At 36.3% G+C, this 25,329-nt stretch overlaps 4 protein-coding genes across 8 annotated transcripts; 1 reads left to right on the plus strand and 3 right to left on the minus strand.

The window, feature by feature from the left end:
* Positions 1-2,913: 2,913 nt before the first annotated feature.
* On the minus strand, positions 2,914-5,296 carry LOC105166890 (uncharacterized). Of its 3 annotated transcripts, XM_088882465.1 has the most exons (5): positions 5,066-5,296; positions 4,783-4,948; positions 3,574-3,808; positions 3,360-3,438; positions 2,914-3,240 (listed from the first exon to the last, which is right to left on the minus strand). In XM_088882465.1, exons 3-5 carry the CDS (start codon positions 3,714-3,716, stop codon positions 3,031-3,033), a joined length of 432 nt encoding a protein of 143 aa, XP_088738591.1. In that variant the 5' UTR covers positions 3,717-3,808; positions 4,783-4,948; positions 5,066-5,296; the 3' UTR covers positions 2,914-3,030. The 3 variants fall into 3 exon arrangements, with proteins under 3 accessions (XP_088738591.1, XP_011084701.1, XP_011084703.1); XM_011086399.3 differs by having other exon boundaries at positions 4,783-5,296; XM_011086401.3 differs by having other exon boundaries at positions 3,360-3,454; positions 4,783-5,296.
* Positions 5,297-6,907: 1,611 nt separating this feature from the next.
* LOC105166889 (leucine-rich repeat receptor protein kinase HPCA1) lies at positions 6,908-13,033 on the minus strand. Its single transcript, XM_011086397.3, has 19 exons — positions 12,621-13,033; positions 11,756-11,876; positions 11,592-11,663; positions 11,235-11,309; positions 11,067-11,138; positions 10,813-10,974; positions 10,656-10,730; positions 10,503-10,574; positions 10,317-10,388; positions 10,140-10,208; positions 9,961-10,035; positions 9,801-9,872; positions 9,577-9,711; positions 9,015-9,484; positions 8,778-8,930; positions 8,540-8,679; positions 8,243-8,462; positions 7,743-7,978; positions 6,908-7,600 (listed from the first exon to the last, which is right to left on the minus strand). Exons 1-19 carry the CDS (start codon positions 12,709-12,711, stop codon positions 7,121-7,123), a joined length of 2,862 nt encoding a protein of 953 aa, XP_011084699.1. The 5' UTR covers positions 12,712-13,033; the 3' UTR covers positions 6,908-7,120.
* Positions 13,034-13,640: 607 nt separating this feature from the next.
* On the plus strand, positions 13,641-16,557 carry LOC105166888 (Tetratricopeptide repeat (TPR)-like superfamily protein). The gene has a single exon (XM_011086396.3). The coding sequence runs from the start codon at positions 13,833-13,835 to the stop codon at positions 16,326-16,328; it is 2,496 nt and encodes an 831-aa protein (XP_011084698.1). The 5' UTR covers positions 13,641-13,832; the 3' UTR covers positions 16,329-16,557.
* Positions 16,558-16,925: 368 nt separating this feature from the next.
* Positions 16,926-24,180, minus strand: LOC105166887 (Spc97 / Spc98 family of spindle pole body (SBP) component). Of its 3 annotated transcripts, none has more exons than XM_088882652.1 (22): positions 24,021-24,180; positions 23,804-23,907; positions 23,670-23,728; positions 23,322-23,367; positions 22,914-23,048; positions 22,651-22,782; positions 21,974-22,057; positions 21,799-21,897; positions 21,606-21,697; positions 21,042-21,114; positions 20,825-20,977; positions 20,620-20,739; positions 20,470-20,523; positions 19,803-19,886; positions 19,616-19,690; positions 19,393-19,524; positions 18,766-18,891; positions 18,581-18,688; positions 18,307-18,369; positions 18,102-18,176; positions 17,453-17,640; positions 16,926-17,354 (listed from the first exon to the last, which is right to left on the minus strand). In XM_088882652.1, exons 2-22 carry the CDS (start codon positions 23,879-23,881, stop codon positions 17,231-17,233), a joined length of 2,100 nt encoding a protein of 699 aa, XP_088738778.1. In that variant the 5' UTR covers positions 23,882-23,907; positions 24,021-24,180; the 3' UTR covers positions 16,926-17,230. The 3 variants fall into 3 exon arrangements, with proteins under 3 accessions (XP_088738778.1, XP_088738779.1, XP_088738780.1); XM_088882653.1 differs by having other exon boundaries at positions 23,804-23,922; positions 24,021-24,174; XM_088882654.1 differs by lacking the exon at positions 18,581-18,688.
* Between the last annotated feature and the right edge of the window lie 1,149 nt (positions 24,181-25,329).

The following is a 25,329-nucleotide window of genomic DNA, read 5'->3' on the forward strand; positions in this document are numbered from 1 at the left end:
AGTCAACTTTAGGCTTATGTGGCTATACACATGGCTATATACATGGATAAATGGCCGAACACTTAAACAAGAAAATGACAAGTGTGTAATTTTCAGGTAAAATTCAAAAAAATAACATAAAAGATCCTAAATCGAATATTTTATCAAATATCTTATTATGGAGAAATTTTTAAAATTGTATTAATTTTTTTCATGTAACTATTCAAAGAACGTATGTTTTGCACATGACTCACGTTGTCTCAATAAAATTATGTTATATAATGATAAAATAAAATTATAAATAAAAATATTTTAACCAAACTTTAATAGGTACGTCATAAATAAAAGGATATTAATTTTTAGTTAATTTAACTTTGCCCCCTTTAATATTAGGATGGTATCAAATATTCCCCTCGACAATTTAAATCTTCAAAAGTTTCCCTCTAATACATCTGCCTTTAAGATATTAATTGATAGCGTGAGTTTGTAAATGAAAATTATCATAATAATCTTATAACTTTAAGTTAAATTCCGAAAAATCAAAACATATACATTTTTTATAGGGTAAATAACAATAATTTTTTTCGAGGTTTGACATAATTACAAATATTACCTTATTATTTGAAAAATTATCAACACCCCCTAATTTTAACGGCCATTTGACGATTAGCTCAATCCGTTAGGTTTTTATTAATTTTTTTATGGTGAACTGACCAAAATGCCTTGTGGATTAAGAATCATAATTTTATTTATTTTTTAAAATTTTTAATTTTTTTTATAGACTAAGTGGATAATTTTTTTATAATTTTAAAATTTTAAAATTTTTTCATGCCTAGATTTTTAAAAAAATTTAATATTTAAAAAAATACAGAAAAGACAAAGTTGATACATACTTCTATTCAAAAATTACACATAATTTCATCAAATATAAAAAAAAATATTTATAATTTTTCAAATAACAAACAGGTTGTACTTGTATTCATCAAATTATACCAACCCTCGTAAAAGCTGGTTGTACTTGTTGGTTGGTCCCGTTTCTTAATTATTTGTTGAAATGTCAAATCAAATGTATATAAAATATTTTAATTACTTGGGTCTCATTTCTGAATTATTTGTTGAAATGTCAAAAATTAAATGTATATGAGATATTTTAATCACTTGGATACGTTTTGAAATTGTCAAGTTTGAAGTGTTTGCTGTAATCTTTGAGTTGAACAGTCTCATTGCTTGCTTGCTTGCAAATTCTTGATTTTTATTTTTTATCCACGTACTTCAGCAACGATTGTCCGATTTATATTCATTTATTAAATATATCTGACTCAGTCCAACGTATAAATTTGCATTGGTTCAATTTCTACTGAAAACATTAAAATTACCTAAACTATTATTTTGCATCCACATCCCTTGAGTTTTCGCATAATGACAAATACATGTCGGTTAGAATCGATAAGTATATAATTACCCCCCATAAGTTTGTTTCATTTTACATATAACTTCAACAATAGGATTCGAAGAATTTAACATGTGATATTCCAAAATATCCTTTATATATTTCTCTCACACATACACTCACACTCAACATTCTTTCTCTATCTAGAATTTAATTTTTTTTTACTATTTAATTTTTCAAACATTCAAAAAATTGAAAATATTCAATTATTTAATTGTCATAGTTAAATAATATTGATATTATATTTATTAAAAAATATAAATTCAAGACATTATATTAGAAATTATCATTGCATTAACAAAGAATATTTTTATTCACCCTGTGTCTTCCCCTTTACCATCATAGTTTGCCCTTTCTCTAGCGCGGCCCCTTCCCCTTCGCACTCCAACACTCAGATTTAGATCTTAAATGAGCGTAGGTCATAAAGTCGGAATAAAAATAATATAAAGTCTACGAGTGAATAGTTACCTTGACTTTCATAAATGTCATTATATATACCAAAGATCACTCGTATGAATGATATCTATCCTCAAAGATGCAGGCATGTGTCTTTCATCAGCATCTCGTGCTGACTTATATACTTATCTACCCCCAATTGACTTATTAAGTAGACTTATTGCAGGTCAAATATGACCAAATGATCCTCAGACTTCTTCACGCGTTAATACATGTGAGGAAATATATCTTCACCATTATAAGGGTAGTTTAGTCCAAAAAAAAATATTTGATCTGCATTAAATCATACGTCAATTTTCAATCAGTTGTATCAGCAAATCCAGTTAATTATCACTAATAAAAAGACTTATTTGTTAGATATAATTGTATAAAACCTTTGTGGTATATGAACCCTTTAATTTGAAGGACTTGGAACATCTTGTAAATGATCAACCTCGATAAGAATTTAAAAGAACACAAAAGAAGGAAAAAAATGAGAAACTGTTTTAACAAATAGGAGCAGAATACAGGGACTTTTACCAACATGATAAACCAATTTGTCTCTCGTAAAGAAAACTTGCCCATAGTTAGTCAAATTAAAGTAACAATGGGCAGGATGACAATTCAGTTAATAAATGAGGAAAAGATCCAAGAAGCAAGGAACTAAGGTCTAGTTCACTACCAACATGCATCACAAACATTTCTCCATCTAATGCTTCTATACTTGTCATCAAGACATAAAGCACTGGCGAAGAACTACTGAAAAAAGCATCAATTTCAGAATTTGGAAAGAAACAGACTTCTGAACATCTTACTCACCTGATGATAGAATAAAAATGTGAAAAGCTAAACTAGATATATTAAAATCCCTTTACTTGAATGCAATTTTTTAAAGGTTGGACTACACACTTTTCTTCGACTCAATTCAGTAGCTGCAACTATTTGGTGTGCCGGGAAAGAGAGCTCCTCTTACCGATGTAAAATTTCTAAGCGGAAGCAGTGGAAATAAGCATGCTGAATGTAAGAGGAGAGTAATTCTTCAAGAAAGATAAACTGCAAACTTGATGCTCTGTTTTCATTGCTTTGAACGGATGAATACAGAGTATATATAAAGGCTTCAAGCTGTAACTAACAAAACTAACTGAAGCCTCACTAATAAAAACGCTCTAAAACGCATAAGGTAAAATCACAACTTGAAATAACAAAAGCGTTTCTAATAGAACAAAAACGCTAAAGAGCGTATAACGCTTCCTCCTTCTTCCTTGCGTCTGAACTGCGATGGCAAGCTTCTGAGCATGAGAGCTGCTGCTTATCTTAGCTGCAATTTTACAACCAATTCCAACTATGACCAGAAGTCCCTTATTTTCCAGCAGCGCCTGCAATAGTTATGTATAAATTCAAGTTTGTGCTCATTACAGATTTTGGCAGACTATGACTCAAACTACACTAGTACAAAAAGCAAGCAACAAATCCCATGATTTACAACAAAACTTACTTGTATTGCTTGTACAGCAAGAAGCAGTCCTCTATCTAAGTCGTATGATTCAGGCATTGGAGCAAGCTGCAGTGAGTCCCTGGAAGACAGAGAACCTGAGGTTGTTTTATGACAATAATCGAGCAATAGGGGATAAACCATAAATAGATCCTATATATTTTATTTCACTTGTACAGACATTTTAAGGCATCCAACTAGTACAAAAAGGACATACCAGCAGCAAATCCCCCCCGATAGGAGTGGATCTGACGAGATAAAATGCCATGTTGCCAGGACATGTTCCATTTTAGACTTGGTAGGTGACCGAGTCCATGGCTGAGACAAATCATCAATCCGGTTCACCAGGTTGGGAGTCATATGAAGTGGCTTTGGAGCTGCAATCAACTTTTCTTGAGTAGTAGCCGGGGATGCATTAGACAAAAGTGGAGGTGTGTTGAGCCTTGGAACCCCTGCAACTTGGATAAATCTATTAGAAAGAGAAATGGCTGATAATTATGTATACTTGAGATCGTAGGATGCAGAAAATATCACAATGTAGAATTTCTCCATATGAACCACAGGCTGGGATAAACAACTAAATTGCTAAACTATCTGATCATCCACTTTTATGTCATTTTTTAACCCTTAGGGGACCATCTCTATTTAGTCGTGTCAACAACTGAGTTGACCCCAACAAGGTAGAGAACAAGCTTGATTTGGTTATTATGGGACTCACCAGCAATTCCAACTTCTGCTATTTAATTTGCCATGTGAAACCGAAAAGGCATAACCAAAGTGTATATTGTGTTGATCAACTAAAGTATAGGGAACAACATGGATTAGCAAGATCTAATAAACCAATGAGCTTTACGGACCACAAATTTGGTGTGAAGGGATGAACTATAAAAGTTACATAGAGACATGAGGAACCGCAATCAGCGGATAGGCAGTAACAGCCAATACAGGCCAGTCTAATGAAGTAATACAGCAAAAATGTAACGTACACAAATAGTAGGCAAAAGAAATACATCTTCCCTATCTTCCTTTACTGGGTTGCTATATTGTCGCCGATGAGAATAGGACTAAGTGCGTGATTTAATTGACTTTACTGGGAAGGCCTTAAGGCAGTCGTTGACTTGCAACAAGCATCCATCTCCATATGTTGGAAAAATTCTACCCAATAGCTATCTCATTGGTAGCTCATATTAATCATTCATGAGAAAGCAATAGCAAGAGCAACTATATAAGACAGAAATAGAGAAGCATCAGAAAATCTAAATACAACCATTTTTCAACAACTTTGCACATCAGCACATATTGACACAAAAATTCCCAAAACAGTGAAGAGAAACACTGATAGATAAAGAAAAAATTCCAAAGATTTTCCTGTTCGGCTATATAAATTCAGGTGTTATAATTCTTAAAGAAGGAGAAAAGGCCATACTTTTCTATTTGTGCCCCTGAGCACCATGTAGGTCTCTCCAAGAGTATCAATTGTTTCCGAGGACACTGAGAGATTGCCCATCAAGAACTGAGGTTGACGCCCTTTTATAACTGACCACCACTGTATATCCCAAGGCCAGTGAACCACCCAAAGTCATCCGGCCAACCTAATCACAAGTGGAACTGTTTTACCTCAATTTCGGCTCTTGCCGGATGATATAATTTTTATCAACAATCCTCTGATCACCCAAAAAGAGGTGGTATTTGATACCAGATTGGCGCACCTTGATCCAATCATTTCTTCACGGTCTCAAGAACATCTCCATAAAACTTGAAGCAAAAATCCACAAGCTCAGATTCTACTAACATAAAGAAAGTGAAAAATGAAATGGCAATTGACCATCTTCATGGATGTAGGCAGATTCTACTTTCCATGAAAAATGTAGGCAGAAAAGCCCACTTTGAGACTGCAACTGACAGTGAATCCCAAATGAGAAGGTTTAGGAAGATGAATAAAGATATATCTTTGAAAACCTACACTTCAACGGTAATATTTCTACTGCAACGGTCACATTTTCTTGAAAAATTATTTAAATAAATATAAAAAAAGAATAAGGGTAGGTCGAACCTCTTGCTAGTTGCTACAGCACTGCACCTCCAACGGTAAAATTTTCTTACTGCAACGGTCATATTTTTTGAAAAATAAATATAAAAAAAGAAAATTATAAAAATAGAGTTCTTTGAAAAAATAGGCAAAGGCGGTATTTTTTTGGTTTGCTGGGCAGTTCTTTGTCTGTTTAGTTTTTTTTTAATTTTATATTTTTTTTTAACTAATAAAGTAATTCTATTATTAATTAACAATAAAAAAATTGATATTTTTAGTAATATTATATACAAAAAAAAAACGATCATAATTATATTGTGTGATTTTACTCAAAGTAATTACACCAACTAATTAATAAAAGATTATATTGTACTTGTTGGTTGGTCCCATTTCTTAATTATTTGTTGAAATGTCAAATTAAATGTATATAAGATATTTTAATTACTTGGGTAAAGTTGGCAGTGTTTGCTGAAATCTTTCATTATTGAGTTGAAAAGTCTCATTGATTGCTTGCAAATTCTTGATTTTTTATTTTTTATTTTTTATTTCGAGCAACAATTATCCGATTTATATTCATTTATCAAATATATCTGACTCGGTCCAACGTATAAATTTGCATTTGTTCAATTTCTACTCACACTTTTTCGGCAAGTAATGTAAACTTTAAACTAATAAATGTAACACTTACCTTTATAGTTAAATTTTTGGATAATATTGTCCTTGTATATATATGTATATCTAGTTCAAAGAATTTTTTTTAAATAATTTTATATTTTAAGTTTAATTAAAATTTTCTTAATTGAAAAAACATACTTGAATTCTAATAAAGTAAAATATAATAAGTGAATTAAATAGTTCAAATTTTATTGTATTTTACAGATTCAAAATTCAGCAATGAATGGGTACAATAACTACACAAAAAAATATTATAAAATGTTTTTATTAATTTTCATTACAAAATTAAGTTTTTAGCTATTTATTCTTTTAGATAAAAATAAATAATTACGTATCGATTTTTTGAATATATTTTCTTTAAAAAGTATGATAGAATATATTTATTTATTTTTCTAAAAATATTGAACTTTTGATTAAGCATATATATTTGTCAATTTCTTTTTAAAAAGCATATATGAGTTGTTGTTATATTATACTTATTGTGTATCTATTATGTATATATATATATTAAGTTATACTCTATTTTTAATTTAAATTTTTTATTTATTGAAAAATATTTTGACAATAATTTAATCTGTAAAATACTAAAATACATTAAAAATAATATAATTGGCAAGGTATGAAGGGTATTTTTGTTCAACTGAGGGGTAAGTGTTATATTTATCAATTTAGGGGGGTAAATGTTAGTTCAGGGGGCAAAGTGTATTTTATCCTTGTAATTATGACAATCTCATGGGGTGTGGATGTAATTTACCCTTTTTCATTATGGAGAATTTTTTAAATTTTATTTATCCTTTTCTTATAATAATTGCCATGTTTCTTGATTTGGTATGAAACTCAATGACTCTTTATGTCCAAACATCTGTTCAAACTCCGGAGAGGTTGTTGCAATTTAGCTTAATAGCACTTTTTTTCTACATATAATTCAACAATTTATCCACAAAATAAAACTTGAGAAACAACATATCTTTCTCTTCATATGTATTAAAATTTCTTCAAAGAAGTCAAAAAAATTAAATTAAGTAAGAAGTATCAAGTATATATATGTAAGATTGTCTCATTACTTGGGTTCAACCTTAGCCTGAAATGTGTAGATTCCACCACTATAGTCAAAAGCATCACTGTAAGGGTGTCTAAGGGCACCCTTACCACCTCCAAATTCTGTTGCAGAAGATGATGCTGAGGTTGAGTTTGTGTTCAGGCCATCATTCTGCAATATAGTTTCGAGGGACTTGACGACCTCGCTCATCGTCGGACGATCCGAGGCTGATTCCTCGACGCATTGTATAGCCAGCTCTAGGAACCTAGGAAATCCTATGAGGCATGGTGTGTTCCTTATGGCAGGATCAATCATCCCACTCAATCCATAGTGTGTTTCGTCGTTCCTATCCATCGCCACCCTCACTTCCCGGACGATGTATTTTCCCCTCTCGATAGGCTGCTTAGCGGTGATGAGCTCGAGCATCACCACGCCAAAGCTGTACACGTCGCTTTTCTCGGTTAACTGTTGTGTCATGTAATATTCAGGGTCGAGGTAGCCCTACAAGCACATGGAAGTTAAAGAAATGAAGTGTTTTCTTTCGTTTGAAGATTGTTAGAAAAGGTAACCGGCTGTCTCAGCTGTATTTATAATGATATTCTATTGTTTGCGTGATCTAAGTCTTTTTGTGGGACGGACTCACCAGTGTGCCTTTTACTTGAGTCGAGACATGCCCTTTTGAAGTGTCCGAGACGAGCTTAGACAAGCCAAAATCCGCGACCTTAGCTGTGAGATTGTCGTCCAACAAAATGTTGGTAGACTTGATATCCCTGTGGATTATTGGAGGGTTTGCAAGTTCGTGTAGGTAAGCTAAGCCTCTAGCGGAACCAAGGGCGATCCTTATCCTCCTCTTCCAATCTAGATGGACTCCGCTTCTTCCTGTGCATGACGGACATACACATTGTTGAGTACTACCATCGCGGATAATTACACCAACGCCTCTGTGATTTAGTCATATTACAAGAACCTCTCTCAGTTTTGAAGAATACACTAACACTTCTTGCAGTCCTGTTTTATATTAAAAATTCCTCGGTTGGCTAAGATAAATTTGTGATATAACATATGACTGCTTGAGGTGTCAGTGTAATTTTCCAAAATTGAGGGCTCTTTCTGCAATATGACTGCTGTGAAAAATGAGGTTACCTGATAAACTTTCCCTTAGTGTTCCATTAGGCATGAACTCGTAAACCAACATCTGTTCTCCTTGTTCAAAACCGAATCCCACAAGGCCAACAAGGTTCTTGTGATGAACTCTTGAGAGTAACTCGATTTCGGTTTTGAACTCAAGCCCGCCTTGTTTTGAACCTAGTTGAGCCCTTTTTATGGCAACGACTTGTCCATTGAAGAGAACTCCTCTATAGACCTGAAAAAAACAGAGAAATAAGCATACAAGGTGATCATTTTTCACATGCATGCATATATGTACGTGTGTATACCGACCTTTCCATAGCCCCCCGAGCCGATCAGATTGTTGTCGGAGAAGTTATTGGTGCTTTTTTTGAGCTCATCGTACGAGAACCATCTTGCTCCTTTAAGCTGTGGTGCCCCTCCGCTGTCTTGGCCGCTAGGAGCCCAAGATCCTAAGATAAAACAAGTGAAAATGAGTAAGGAAATTCGACTGCATGATGGCTAACGCATAGACTTAGAGGACCAGCCAAGAAAGAGAATCACTATATACCAAATGCTTTGCTTAACGATATCGCTTGTTCAGCCCGTTTCTTTTGCCTGATAGCATATGTCAATAGCCCTGCCAGAACAATGACTAGAAACGCGCATCCGGTCGTAATCCCAGCAATCACACCTTTGCTGATATGAGCTCTCTTGTTTTCATCTGAAATTATGGCACATTCTTGAAATTGTAGTAATGTGTGAGTTAATAATTGATAGTTTTTCAGCTGAAACTACTTGAGTTTACCTCCAAAAACGTACGGTGATGCGATGAAATAGTATGGCCCAAACTCTCTTGGAGGCTTGTACGTTTGGTTACTTAGTGAAAATCCAATGCTCTGGACCTCTGACCTGTTGAAGTACCTTGAATTGGAGGGAAACAGCCCAAGCTGCACCTGAAGATAGTCGTCCGCGTTAAAGAACGGATTCTGCAAGGAAACGGAGCCAGGAGAAAGGCCTAGTTTCACCCAAAGGCTCATTTCTAAAGAATGGAACAAACTGGCATTCGACAAATCCCTGAACGATGGTGCTCTGAAGTATAACGTCCCTTCATACGGATAAGCGCAGTCACAGCTTTGCGGGTTGAGTTTTTGATCCAAGGTGCATATTTGGCTCCCGCAGTTTGCGAGGCTGGTCGAGTACGGTTTTCCCGACTGCTGAATCTGACAATAGACAGTGTTCTCCAGGGAAGCCAAGCAAACAGGATTTCCAATTAACCTGTTGTGCGGAAGAAATGCATCAGATACTCAGAGGAGAGTTTACATATTCCTTTGATACGATGACCTTAAAAATCGTGAAATGATTCTTACAGTAATGTGCTTTTGTATTCAGAGCCAATTGTTACAGACGATATGTCGTTGTTCTCCAAATCGATGAGTTGAAGTTGCTGGCTTATGTGCCCACTCATGTCTAGTTTTTGACCAAAGGCATTGTTCCTCAGTTTCCTGTCAAACATTTTACAGTTTTACTGTCAACTTTCTGCATATGTTTTTAGCAATTTTATGTTGTCTTTGTTGCTGATTCTTGGACTTACACTTGCTGAATCTGAGGTAAACTAAAAAGTTCTGATGGCACAGCTCCCTCCAACGGTCCGTATTCAATCATCCTGAGCACCAGAACAACATATTCGTAACATGAGATCTTTTGTTTACTTCTCATGATTTTAAGACAACGATGGATTCTTGAATACTCACAAAGTTGTTAGCGACTGCAAAGTCGAGAACCATTCAGGGGCTTTTGATTGTCTGAAAGAGTTGTTGCTCAAGTCCCTGTGAAATGCAAGGGAATCACAAACCAGAGTTGGCTCTTGCATAAACGGAGAGGAATGGCAGAATACACAACTTTTGACTAACAAAACATGTTTTCTTCTTACACATAATTGAGGGAGTTCATTCCGGTTAAATTCGGTAATAAGCCAGACAACATATTGTGAGCCAAGTTCCTGCAGTGGAGACCATGTAAGCCACAGCAAGTCAAAAACATCTGTCAGTCTCTCTCAAATGATGCTTCTTTTAATTTACAAGAAAACGGAAAGAAAACAAACACCCACAATTCGATGACGCTGGTGAGGTTGTTGAGGGTTGATGGTGCATCTCCCTTCAGGGAATTTCGATCAAGACGACTGGATTCATTGAGTGGAAGAACCAAACAAACAACATTTAAGTTATTTCATATAAGGATGAAAGACAACGATAGAAACGGAGAGATGAAGAAGTTATGCGGTAACTATACTCACAGAACCTCAAGTGTCTGTACCAATCCAACCGTAGATGGAATGCTCCCCTCAAACCGATTCCCATCAAAAAGCCTGCCAAATTCTCAGACGTAACAACCAAAAACAACATCTTAAAATCATGAACAGAAAAGGTCTGTTGGTTTCTTGACTTACACATGTATCAGTGACATATCTGAGTTGAAAAGTTGGCTCGGAATTTCACCGGATAGCTGGTTCTTGTTGAAATGGCTGAAAAACCACAATGTCAGAATACTAGTATTTAACAAGAAGAGACAATCCCGAATTGACGAAAGAAGTAACTTCAACTTACAAGTGCTTTGCCTTTTTAAGCTGGTCGAGTCCTGGTCCAAAAGCAGATGAAACAGGTAACGGTCCTCTCAGCTGATTTTCTGCCAGGTCAAGCCAGTATAGCTTCGAGAGTTTACCCAAAGACGGCGGGATCTCACCGGTTAAGTTGTTTGAGTTCAGGGCTCTGTTAACGCACGTTTCGTTGTGAAAAGAATTAAGATGAGCCTCATGGGAATTCACCAAGAATGTGAGTAGGACTAGGACAGAAGTTCTTACAGAAATGTTAGCTCGGACAGGTTTCCTAGTTCACTTGGTATGTTGCCAGTAAAGCTGCATCCAGCCAGAATCCTGAACCACGTATGTGAAACAACCTAAATTCTGTCAACAGCAAGAATGGAGAATGATGTGTTGTGAATTGTAATGGTCTGGGTTGTTGTTTCTTACAATATGGTCAATTTTTGCAGATCTCCCAGTCGCTGAGACAGGGAACCAGTGAGGCCAGGATTGAACGACAAGTCTCTGCAGTTGATGGTGTTAAGATTCGAACATGAATTAAGAGCACAGAATCAGAACGAAACACAAGATCAACATGTTTATAACATACTGTACTGTCTTGACTTTAGGTCTAGGACTTTATGACGTACCATAACAGACATCTCCAAATCTCAGGATACGAGTACTAAGTTACACAGGTTTATATCATTAGTACTAAACTATGTTTGTGCTGATACCTTAGAGTACTTTGTATCTCATTATATCCTAACAAAATGATATTGGAGCAAAAGGTACAAAAGAACTCACAAAGAAACTAACTCGTTGAGACCCCCAATGTCACCGCTCATCTTACCAGTTAGTCCCATTGTGGACAATCCCCTGCAAGGAACAACACGTTTAATATATGAATTCTCAAAGATCAGTTTGTTTCAGAATGTAAGAAACGATGAAAAGAAATGAAATATACTTACAATGAGGTGACCTTTGAGTTGTTGCAGGCAACTCCCTCCCAGTCTGCACAAGGATCATCAGAATTGTCCCAACTTGGAGGTGTCCCGCCCAATTGATCTTTGAGTGATCGAAGCACAGCAGCTGCAACAATGTACGAACATGTTACGTGTATTCTTTACAGTCCAATGTTTGGACCATGAAAATTCAAGATTAGGAAGTGGGAAAATGATGCATATGTCATTATGCATCATGATATACATTAACGTTGATTATCTTGCCCCGCACACAAGTTGTCTTTTATGTTACACACACACGCATAATTTACATGGTTCGGGTATGACTCAATCCAACATCACCTAAACAACTTCTTATTAGGATAGAATATTCACAAAATTGTAATAAACGACCATCCATCAACAATATATGTATAACAGCGGTAGCCGTAAATACTGTAAATATAATTTTGCATATGGCAATGAACCTTGTGTCAAAAGTTGGGGCCGACTTCATACTCCAATATTTTTTAGGTCGTCTCCCACTTCTACTAACACAGTTATAAAGTTTGAAGAATTGATATTACAGCATCGGATGTTACTATTAACTAATGACAACATGAAACTATTGTTTCAACAATTTCTTCAAACTTTCACTGTCTAAATATGGCCCAACTCAAATGAAGTCCCAACAATGAGATCCAACACATAATGCATTAATTTACTCACACACACACACACAACAGAAAACAAAAGAACACACTTATAACACTATCTGAATAAAGCCCACTTCAAATCTACTTCCTGACAACAGGATGCAACAAGAATGCATTTATTCACACACAAAACACAGACAGCCACATGTTAGAACTGTTAGTAGCAACAGTATTACCATCCTGGGGGTTCGTCATAGCATCCACAACACGAATCCAGGCGCAGAAAGGCAGCAGACAGTAGAAGAGCAGCCGCCGGATGGCCGCCATGGGCTGATGCAGCTTCTCACCTTGAAAACCAAGAAACACTCACAGCAAATAAAACTGATGACACTCACACACACAACAAGAGTTTTTGTCCTAGAATGAGACATCTTGGGAGATAGCTAAATCCCAGAAAAGATATTGCCTTCCCACTGTAGTAATCATTGCTTCGAACTGAATTTAACCACCCAACTGAGAGCATGAAAATACCAAGAAAGGAGAGAGAGAGAGAGAGAGGTGGTTAGAGTGACGGGAAGCAAGAAAGAGAAGGCTGAAACAGTTGAGTTTTGGATGCTTTAAATGATTAAACTTGTCTTAGAAGAAAATCCAACAAATGTTTCCACCCCCACCCACTGTCTGTGTGAAAAGATCAAAAGCTTTCTTGGCACAGGTACCCATTATTCTTGATGAATTGTCGAGCACTCTACAATCATGACACTATGAAGTGAAACAAAGTCAGTATGATGCATGTCTGGGCATGCATTTGTTTAATCATTAATGATTTGATGCTGTGTTGTGCACTTTTCTCCGTCTATACAACCCGGTTCGGTTTTTCGTACTATAGTCAGTCCACAATACATCAAGCAAGTGATAATTGCTATACATTTTATTTCTTAATATTATTCGATGTCTTAATTATACATCCACATAATATAAAAGACTCCGAATTAATAAGGGGATGATTGACATATATTTTATTTTCTTTAAAATTAAAGGTCAGTTATTCATGCACAAGACCTCAACTAAGTGGACAATTGACATATGTTGTTGATTATCCATACACTCAATTTACAAAACATCAAATGTAATGTATTTAATCCCTAATCTTCGAGCAGACCAAGTCCTGAATTGTACATGCTAGGACCACGTAGTGGAAGCAATAGGCCCATTTTCAAGTGAAATAAGCCCAGCCCAGATAACAATATATAAAGACAGAGTGGAACGGTGAAGATGAATGGAAACGAAGAGAGAAGACATGGAGGCGCCGTGGGCCGCCGCCGAGGAGGGCTTCGCCGGAGATGTATGGTGATTCTTTCAGCGCCGAAAGGTTAACGCGGAACTGGGTTTCTCTGTGTGGCTTCGAATGATTGTGTTGGTTGAGAGGAAGTAAGCTTGAATAAAGGATAATGCGCCATGGCCAAAGTGGCAGAAGAATCGCTCTGCTTCATCATTCCGTCGCATTTCTCGCGCCATTTTGCTCGAGGATTAGCTTCTCGACAGCAGTGAAAGCTTCCGGTGGTGCTGAAGTGGGAACGGCGTCAAAACTTGGTAACCTTCTGGTAGTTGCCTCCATAGCCAAAGCTTTGTCGAGGCCTGGAGGGATTCATTCTCTGGAGAAGTATGGGGACTCTATTCCCTTGTCTGAGGACCTTGTACTTCAGGTTCTCCGCCGTGGTTCTCTTGATGCGTCCAAGAAGTTGGATTTCTTCCGGTGGTGCTCAGTTAGGCCTAACTACAAACATACAGCGGGCACCTACTCTCAGATGTTTAAAACCATATGCTTTTTGCCCCATCAGCACCAGGATGATATTCTTGAGCTGGTTGCCTCGACGAGACGTGATGGGGTGGTGCTTGATTCGTCGACTTTGAAATTGATTCTGGATGGGTTGATTAGGTCGGGCAAGTTTGATTCTGCTCTGGAAGTTTTGGGGTATATCGAGAGAGACTTGATTAGCATAAGTTGTTTGAGCCCTGACATATATAGCCCTGTTCTTGTTGCTCTTGTGAGGAAGAATCAAATCTCCATAGCTTTGTCCATTTTCCTCAAGCTCTTAGACTCTTCGTCTTCCTCCTCAACGGGTGGCAACAATGTTGTAATTCCTGATGCTATTGCTTGCAATAACTTACTTGTTGGTCTTAAGAAGGCAGGCATGAAAGATGAATTCAGACAAGTATTCAATAAATTGCGTGAGACAAGGCTTTATCCGCTGGATAGATATGGTTATAACATATGTATTCACACATTAGGATGTTGGGGTGACTTGATCACTGCGTTAAGCCTGTTTAAAGAGATGAAGGAAAAGAGCGGTTCGAATGATCCTGATTTGTGTACCTATAACAGCCTCATCCATGTTCTTTGCATGCTTGGGAAGGTGAAGGATGCCCTCACCGTCTGGGAGGAGCTGAAGGCTTCCTCGGGTCAGGAGCCTGATTCATTCACTTATCGAATTCTCATTCAGGGTTGTTCTAAATCTTATAGAATCAATGATGCGATGAAAATCTTTAGTGAGATGCAGTATAATGGTATACGAGCAGAAACTGTTGTTTATAACTCCCTCCTTGATGGTTTGCTAAAGTCAAGAAAGCTAACGGAAGCATGCAATCTATTTGAGAAAATGGTCCACGACGATGGTGTCAGGGCTTCATGCTGGACGTATAATATACTAATTGATGGGTTGTATAAAAATGGAAGGCCCCAAGCAGCCTATACTATGTTTTCTGACTTAAAGAGAAAAGGTAATAATTTTGTAGACGGGATTACTTACAGCATTGTAATTTTGCATCTTTGTCAGGAGAATCAGCTTGAGGAAGCATTACAGTTGGTAGAAGAGATGGAGGCCCGGGGTTTTGTGGTTGATTTAGTTACTGTAACTTCGCTGTTAATTGCACATTACAGACAAGGTCGGTGGGATGCGACAGAGCGGCTTATGAAGCACATTAGAGATGGGAATTTGGTTCCTGCTCTTCTTAAGTGGAAATCCGCTATGGAAGGTTCAATGAGAAGTCCACAGAGCAAAAAGAGTGACTTTACGCGGATGTTTCCTTCCATAAATGATGTTGCTGAGATTTTGAATATTACAAAGTCGGATGACTCAAAAGGCGACATTGGTGTGGAGGATGTCGAGCAGATCGATAATGAAACTGATGAATGGTCATCTTCTCCATATATGGACCAGCTGGCTAATAGGTTTACATCTTCTAGTCACCATACTTGGGAGTCTTTCTCACTCACAAGAGGGGTCCGTGTTCTGGCTGAAGGTCAAGATTCATTCGATATTGATATGGTGAATACATATTTATCTATTTTTCTTGCCAAGGGGAAGTTGAGTTTAGCTTGTAAGTTATTTGAGATTTTCACCAACATGGGTGTCAACCCTGTCGGCTACACTTACAATTCTATTATGAATTCATTCGTCAAGAAGGGCTACCTCAAGGAGGCTTGGGGTGTCCTCCAAGCTATGGGTGAGACGGTTAACCCAGCTGATATAGCCACATATAACGTGATAATTCAAGGTTTAGGAAAGATGGGAAGGGCTGATCTAGCAAATGCCGTTCTTGACAAATTAATGAAGGAAGGCGGTTATCTTGATATTGTGATGTATAATACCTTGATTAACGCTCTTGGAAAGGCTGGCCGGATAGATGAAGCAAACAAGCTATTTCAACAAATGAAGACGAGTGGGGTAAATCCTGATGTAGTTACTTATAACACGCTTATTGAAGTGCATAGCAAGGCGGGTCGACTCAAGGATGCTTACAAGGTCCTGAAGATGATGTTGGATGCTGGATGTGCACCGAATCATGTGACTGATACAACTCTTGATTTTCTTGAAAAGGAAATCGAAAAACTAAGATACCAGAAGGCCTCCATTATGCGCTCTAACAGAGATGATCCTTCTTGAGGTTCAATGATGTGAAGTACCATCAAGCTTCTGTGCTTAGCACAGTTGATCCTCCTGTGGATCAATCACATTGCTAGTTTCCATACAGGTAGTGCTCAGTTATGTGATTATGCGCATTATGCTTGGACTACTGTATGTATTCCTTCATATGGAGTTTTGTATTACCAGATTTCACTGTGGACGTATCATAAACTATTAATAGAGACATAAACAAATTGAGTTGGGCCTATATTACTCTGTTAGGATTTTTAACAGAGTTAAAAGAATTGTGTTGACTTCGGCTGAATCAAGTCTAAATGAGCTTTAATCTATAGTTGATTACATGCAAGCTCATGTAGCTTCATTTTCCCACGTATATTTCATTATTCATTCGCGAGCTGTGCAAGCTTATGCATTAAGACTCTGTTCAAATTTAAGAACGCATTTAATGGATTATTGATGCATCTGGGATTATGCTCAAGTTGGAGTTGTTACCAATGTGACTGTTTTAAAGGTGTAAGTTTTTTAATTCTCTTGTAGTGATTGAAGGTCATTAAATATGGATGTTCCGATTACACTAACAATTTTAAGGCAAAGAACGATAAGGAATAACTAGAGTAGTCAAACAAGCGGTTATACTATTTCCAATAGAGTTTGTTTGATACAACACAATATCAAGATTTGCCAGATCCTTTTATGCTAAACAGGATGAGGCAATGTCTGAAATAGGTTCACATCGATAAGGAACCAACTTAACATGCCCTGAGCATCCAGGGACTACAAACAAGGCCTAAAGGAAAAAGGAAACATCTGACAATATACGTGAAAACAATACAACAAAATTGCAGGTCATTTGGCTGTTATCAGGCACGCAACACATCGAACATCACTATATACACATTTGATTCTTGCTAACTGGACTCTTAGTCCCTTCCCACGCCAAGAAGCCACTGTGCAAGATGAGTCAAGTATGGCTCTGCACAGGAACTGCTGCTTAGTATCGGTCCTAGACTCTGAAGCTGACCAGCAAATTCCCTCTCGAACTTCCTGCACATCATGGACGTCACATAGTGTCGTGGAAACGGATAAGCAGCCACAGAAAGAAAAATGGGGTGGGAGTTCCAGAGTGAAATTGTTGAACATACAGGATAGATTCAATAACTGTTGCATTTTCAGATCCTACTTTCTGTGTCTGGGTCCGGGTTCTTAGTTTCAGCTGTTTGTATTGATCCACATCAGGAATGTCAGTCTTGGGAGTGTCGGTTGAATAAGTAATCAACCATTGTGCTGCTGCTGCATACTGAAGGCATATCAATTTCATTTTCTCCAGCTTCTGCATAGAAGGAAGTCATCAGTGAGCAAAGGGAATCCAACAGTGGCGCCCTCACAAAGTTAATTATGATTTCTAACTGGGAGCGTAGAGTTACACTGTGCAGATATATCGTAGACGATTCAGAAGTGCAGATATAAATAATGTAGGATTTACCAATAGTAGATGGGTGCTACTGCTAACACTCAAAAATCATAAATGTAATTAAATTCTCCCATTCAAGATCGATATTGTAGCACATTTGCATATTTAAGCAAGTTTTGATTAATCCTAAATAAGTGTAGGAAATGCCTGTGCTCCAGAATAATATAGTTCACTTAATTATGAGTTTTTAAACAAGATGAAATGTTTAGCATAAAACTCCCAGGAGGCATACATAAAAGCACAAAGCTGCCGTGATATTTTTTTTTTTATAGAACTCATCCACAATGCCATAGTAAACCAGTAATGAATAAACAACATACCTTGAGAAGAACAGGTGAGAGTAGCAAACATTCCCTCAAACACTTATCAAGAAAAAAGTCATGGTATTGTATGACCTGCATCATCGAAATTACAGAATTGTATTGCCAGCAGTCCCAAACTTTCCAGAGGGCAATAAGGAATAAAAGAGTGTTACAATTCAACTTTTCTCTTTAAACAAGTATGATGAACAAGGCATCCTCCTACCTCGTCAATACTTTTTGCAGTCTGAAGTCTATTATGCAGGACATGCCAATTCGGCTCGATAACCTGCAAGCGATAGTTATAACATGAAAAGAAAATCAGCAACACCCTTCTTGGCCAGCAACAGATTAAATAAAAAGTGTAAAGCCCTAAAGAAAGATCATTATCCACTCATTTTCACAAGTAATATACTTCTAGTGTTGCTGGCATTTTTAGTTGTCGCACCACCCTAGCCAGCACATAAAACACAAGGAGAATTAAACATAACAAAACCTGCCTCGAAAGTCAAATAATGTAGAAGGCTATTGACAAATTTAAGCATATTTCGGCACAGCAAAGATGAGACAGAAATTGCTATCCCTTGCATATCAAGTCTCCGAAGGCCCTACAGTACACATCTCAGATAAGTACCAGAAAGGTGAATAGCTATTGAGAGACAGCTAAAAGCTTAAAGCATCATACTTGGTGTAGTTGCCATGCTGCACAAAGTTGTCGATTCACATGCTTGCAGTGAAACAGAAACCGAAATATTAACTGATATTTTGTCAAAGCTTTTCTTGAGATCACAAGGGATAATGGCCATCGGACCTGAAACACAGAAATACCTTCAGTAACATGACAAAGGAACTGACTTATAATAGGACTACCATGAGTAAGAAGTCCACTAAAATAGACCAAAATATTCATGTTTTCAACCGATAGCAATTTGGAAGTATCTGAAAGTCTTGTTTACAAATCATATAGAACATTCTTATGTGCTGTCTAAATGATGAACTGGTTGTTTCAGCACAAGGACCACTAGTCGACTATTTATAACTTCGACCAGCAGCTGAAACATGCTGAATCTTTAAGTGTCAGTTATAATTATATATAATCCATCAGTAAAGATATTTAGGACTAATGGCAACAAGCATCCATGTAGCAGAGACAAGACAGCTTGTTACCACCATGGGAATTCATTCATCCACATAGTACCCCGTGTAAAGATTGAAACAAAAGAATGTTGCATATAAGACATTACCACTGATTAAACTACTCTTGCTGGGACTTAAGGACAAGGGACAAGGAGCTGTTACAGCTAATACAAACCTTGAAACTCAATGAGAATGTTTCCAAGCCTGTAATGGTTACAGGTTCTTCTAGATCACTCCTGTCGGAAACAATCTGGCTGATTTGAAGATCTTTGAGTGTACTCAACCTTTTCAACAGAGTGGTTCTTTCCTGGAAGCAATATGGAAAAATTTTCTGAGCAAGTGGCATAACACAGTTCCATTCCAAACATGTGTACCCATTTAGAAACTAAAGCACTGACCACATAACATGTTAAGTCCTCGTGATATGGATCTGCTACAGCTGCTGTGGATCGCAATGCAAGGTCCAGGAGAGACTATAGAAGAACAGGAAAAGTATTTGCATAACAATAAGACCCAGCGAAACAATTATTCAAACTAAAAGACAACCATAATGTCCCCCGGAAAAAATATATGTAAAGTTCATACCTGCAGTTTCTCAACAGAAATTTCATCTGGCTTTTTAATGAGCTCCTCCCGAGCTATATCCATAAAATGAACCAAAAAATCACCCTGCAATCTCAAACAGAAAAAGAAGTAGATAAGAACAGTCTCTTTAAAAAGTCATAATGAACCTCCAAGGTTAAACCATAACCCTGCTGGAATAGACAGCAACAAATCCTATCCAGCAAATAACAAATAAGCAGAAACCAACCATAAATCAGGTAAAAGATGATATCTAATAGTTTAGGACAAGCCATCGAAATTCCAACCGACACCAAATAATTACGGAAGAAAATACACAAAGCTCAGTAACAGAAAGGTAAAGCTTCTTTATCTAGTAGCTTATGATGCTGGACCTGCACTTCTCAATGATTAGGCAAATGGTGAGATCTTTGCAGCCTGCCACGACGGTACCGCCTGTGGAACCACTTATAATTGGCCCCAATGATCAATGGATTAAAGATCTGCTAGCAAAATGCTTCCATTCTTTCTAATACAGATATTTGAGCAGTAAGTCACACAATAAACCTAACAGGTAGTTTTACCAATTATTTAACCAATGGATTTTGAGAACATATCAAATATACACATGAGACTCCTGAATCCCACATCAAAAATGATAATATGGCATAATTCTGTAGACTAGCCATACCTGATCAAGAAGCAGATAGCGCTTGATTGACCTCAGTTTTCCCATTAAGTCATACTGCCAGTGACAAAATAATAATAATAATAAAAGGGAAGGTTACACAGCAAGGCAAAGCAATCAACATGAAGATATAATATCTTTTATGAACCATACCTTATCTCTTATGAGATTCAATAGTTCTCCACTAGCAAAATCATAAGCAGCTTTTATGCACTCAAGGTAACGATGATTAGACCCAACCGTTGTCAGCTTTGCATTTTCTGCTACAGGAACCTACTGAAAACAATCCAATCAAGAGGTGTATTGGAATATTCAAGCCAAAGGGAAAATGGAACCACAAAAGTGCCACAAAATAAACCTGAATACTATGTCCACATTCTCTCATAACATTTAAATATTTTCCTGTTGTCAAAATTGTATCAGCAGCATTTGCAAGGAAACTAGGGATGTCATCTTTCAGGCTGTAGCGCTGTTGCCAATACTTTGCATCATAATCTTGTGTGAGACTTTCCTGTTAAAAGTAGCATAATGTCAGCTCCTACAGCTTAATTCTGGAGCATACACTGAGATGATACCTTTTGAAGCAACTTGTTTTCAGCAATAAAGAATTCACCATAAGGGTCGTCAATCACTCCCTCGTAGACCCACCTGTAAATGAAATAGATTTCCCTTCAGCATCTATACTAACTAGATTGAACAAAGTGACTAGGGGGCAAGGCATACTCCTCAACTGCACATGTGCACAACTACAAAAGTCCTACTTTTACTTTCCCTCCAGAGATATGTTGTTAAAAGAGAAGAAATTCTGTAGTTAATTTGAAGGAGATGCTTTAAAGGGCTTTTAAACTGGAGAGCTAAAGATTCTCCAATACAAGTTCATCAATCAAAATAGGAAATTTCAAGTCACTGATGTGAAATCTAAAACATTTTGCTGGCCATCTGAGCTGCTGAAGAAGCTTCCCTTGCCCTATGGGATGTTGAATGCAGTTTGCCTGGCTCCCTCTCCCAGTCTGATTTCTTAACTTGCAGACAGATAAAGGCTTGTCCAAATAATTATGTATATAAAACCATTCGGGCATCATTAAGCTATTAGAGAAATCATATGGAGGAAACTATTCAAGAAGCAACAGCAATAATACCTCTCTAATATGCCAAGATATGCTTGGCTTGCACTTTGTGACATCTTTTCCAGCAAGGACCTAACTACATGGTCACCAGCCATGGCCTTGGCCTGAAATTATTAAGCAAGTATGACAGCTAGCATAAACCATAAACAACTGTATTTCAGATGTCTAAAATTTTCAAGCATAGTAATGTTATTTAATGCCATACCTGGCTTTGCAAGAGATTAAGAACAGCAGAACCAATAAAATTACTGGCTGAAGCCTTCTTTATCACTATAGATAAGGCTTGCATTGACCCCATCATTGGCTGTACAGAACCATCAAAACAAGTTGGGATAACTCTTGAAACCAAAGGACAACATAAATGATTTTAGTGGTCCAACCTGACAATAAAACCATAATCCTTGAACAGAAAGTTTTCCCAAACGAAATTGATGTTCAAGCTGGGCCACCATGGCTTGGTAATCCTAAAATGCACATTTAGTTAGAAGATATTAGTCCTCTTTATGTAATAATACATGTAGGAACACATAGTCTGCAGATGCTGGTGCTCACATTTCTACAAGTTGAGCATGGGATGACAGAGGAATAGACTAGCTTACATCAGTTTTATACACATGTTTATTAAATGATGTCCACACTTGCAGCATTAAAAGAGAAACAAATACATCTTGTATTTTCTTAGCAGAAAAGTGATCCAAGACACAGGACGTTGTACCAAAAAAAAGGATGATTACATTCCTTTTTCTTCAGTCTCTCCTGCTAAACTTTTCTAATAATGAAAGCGTCAAAACGTTTTAGTAAGAGCAACTGTGTATCAGAATGAGTTTCATGTTATCAACTAATAGCAGGAGCAAAGACACTTTCCACCACAATTTCTATACATGTCAGATAATAAAATGTGAACTATTATATGCTCACTGACAGCAACAGTAATCAATCTAATTTATCCTTTCATCTGCTAGCCATTCAAAAACCAAAGAAGCATCTTCCAATTGAAAGCATGACAGACTGTTGCCATAAAAATACTTGCAAAATTAAAAAGAACGAAGAAACCTACAAGAAGCAGTGTTCTAAGTGCAGCTGCAAAAGCGTGATTAACAAGACCACTCTTGAACTGAGACCTTGACTCAACAAACTGATTAATTAGTAAATAGCTCTCGCACAGAGGAAATATCCGTTTAGCAGATTCCTGCAATCATTAAGACAATACAAATAGGTCAAAGAAGTTCCCAGCTCAACACATCGTGAAATATTCAGTATGAAAAGGGCAGAATGTTTATCCCATTTAGAACAATAACAACTATCACATGATATTCTTGCCTGAAGTGCCAAATCCATTGATGCGTCAACTTGGAAAGTCACACTATCATCCTTCCCATGGACTCTTCGAATTGAAATGTACCTTCCTTCAATCCCAACCAAGGCGGACAAGAGATCATCAATAACAATCAACTCCTGCACATAAATAAGCACTCTATGTTCATAATTGTGCAGAGGCCTAAACGGATTATTTGGCTCCAAAAAGAACAGAAACACATGACCAACACCAACTGATATGCAAGACCTCAATATCCATAATGATTTCTTTACTTTTATCCTTTACCACACAATCCAATGAACTTAATATGTCAGTTTCAGTTTCATAGAAAAGTCAAAGAAAGCATTAAGCTCTTACGATTACTGACTACAATATTATTAAAAAAGATGTAATGTACTTTGACATAGTACCTGAATTGCCGCAGGGTAGCAACCAATCGGTTTGTCCACTCCAGGACTGCATGTCAAGAAAAAAACAAACTTAACTACAAATCACAGAATACCAAATAAAACTATGATGACGATAATTATTGAAATGGTGGGGAGTTGGTATGCCATACAGGAGAATATATTTCCACGGAGTTGTAATTACAAACTTAGCAAGGCAAAAGAAAGTATGCACAATCACTTGTAAAAACAAAAACCCAACTTTTATCAGCTGAAACTTAAAAAAATAATAATAAATAAAGGCAGTTAAAAGCGAATTGCTTAAACGCTATAAATTCACTAAAGAAAAACTCGAAGCCAACTTGAGCATACCCGAAAAAATCCATGGAAAAACCCTTCGGTTCAGCAACTCCAGATGTAAACTTTGTTTCCTACAGAAACAATTCCGTCAATAACTAAAAGAAACACAACCCTTTTCACGAATTAAAGGGATTGCTGAAAGTAACCTGGTGAAACCGGCCAGTCAGGAAAGGCCGATCGACATTCCATTTCGGAGTGGAGGGGCTCCCAATGGTTGAATCCATCCGATTCCTTTACCACGCTCTAAACCCTAACAACACAGAAACTGCCTTATGCATATACATACACATATTACACGCATATACATTCACAGATTCACCGCTATACGAAGTAGATTCACCAAAAAAAAACAGCATAGTTTACCAATAAAGGGCTCCGGAGTGGGAAATTTCTTCTGCCTCTGTGAGTGAAGATTGGGAACCCAATCAGTTGAACAATTGCATTTGCAGCTGCCGCGCAATTATTTTCAAATATCTATTTTGTGCTTTAAATTAGTCATTTTGGAGACTACAAAAAATTATAGTTAAATTTCATTTACACGGAGAGCTTTGGTGTAACATATAAACTTCATAACTTTTGTTTTTATTCAATAATCTCCACGTCATTCTTGTGGGCATATAATAAATATTTTTTTATATTTTAAAATATAATATAAATAAGTATAAAATAAATAAATTAATTTATTATATTAAAGAAAATAGAGCTAATTTTATCAGTTAATATAAAAAATTTGAAAGTTGAATAAGTTATGGGTATTTATGACTTCACAAATATTTGATGCATTGATATCATTAACCGTCATTTGTGAGTGTTGAGGTTATTTTTTTATATTATTGTAGATAAATAAATTATACATTAATATAATTTACAGAATTTGTTGATATCAGCATAATATAGAATGGAAATATATGTTTACTTCTAATTGTTTTACAAACTTACTATAACTCAAACAAATACTTTTTACCAAACTACTTATAAAGGGTACAAGTCTATTTCATTATATTCTTTAGCTTATAGGGACGTATAAGGGTAATTTGATCGTAAAATTTATGTTTGATATGCAATAAGTCACTCAAAAACAATTTTATTTAATTGTTTTTACTGTCTCAACAGTTTTGTCAATTTTAATTAATTAACGTATCTATTAATTGGATGATATAAAGATAAGGGGTACTCGAGGTAATTATCAAAATTATAGAAAATTTATGTATAACAACACCAAATTTCAAGAAATGATGGAGTAATTATCAATTTATTATGTTGATCAAATACAATATTTAAACGTCCATATATCCCATAAAATATTTTTAAAAACTTATAAGTTGTTATATTATATTTTAAAAATAAAATTTCAAAGTGTTTCGATAAGTAAGAATACGAAGCTTTGATTGATGTTAATGACGATAAATTTATAATTAACATGATCAAAATTAAATTAGTTTATTAAAATTGTGAAAATAAGTTTGGAATTTTCTTTTTAAAGGGTTGAAATAATAAAAATAAGTTTTCCAACATCTCATAAGACAACACCTCATTAATATTATGTCTTTTTCCACTACTTATCTTCACAACTTTTTTTTTTTTTTCCTCGATTAAAAACTTTTGATTTTTCAAGTTATTTGTAAATATATATATATATATATATTTGAGGGTGTTTTAGTCGAAATATATG

The sequence above is a fragment of the Sesamum indicum genome, linkage group LG7, assembly GCF_026168435.1.
Source record: "Sesamum indicum cultivar Baizhima isolate 11 linkage group LG7, ASM2616843v1, whole genome shotgun sequence".
NCBI lineage: Eukaryota > Viridiplantae > Streptophyta > Magnoliopsida > Lamiales > Pedaliaceae > Sesamum > Sesamum indicum.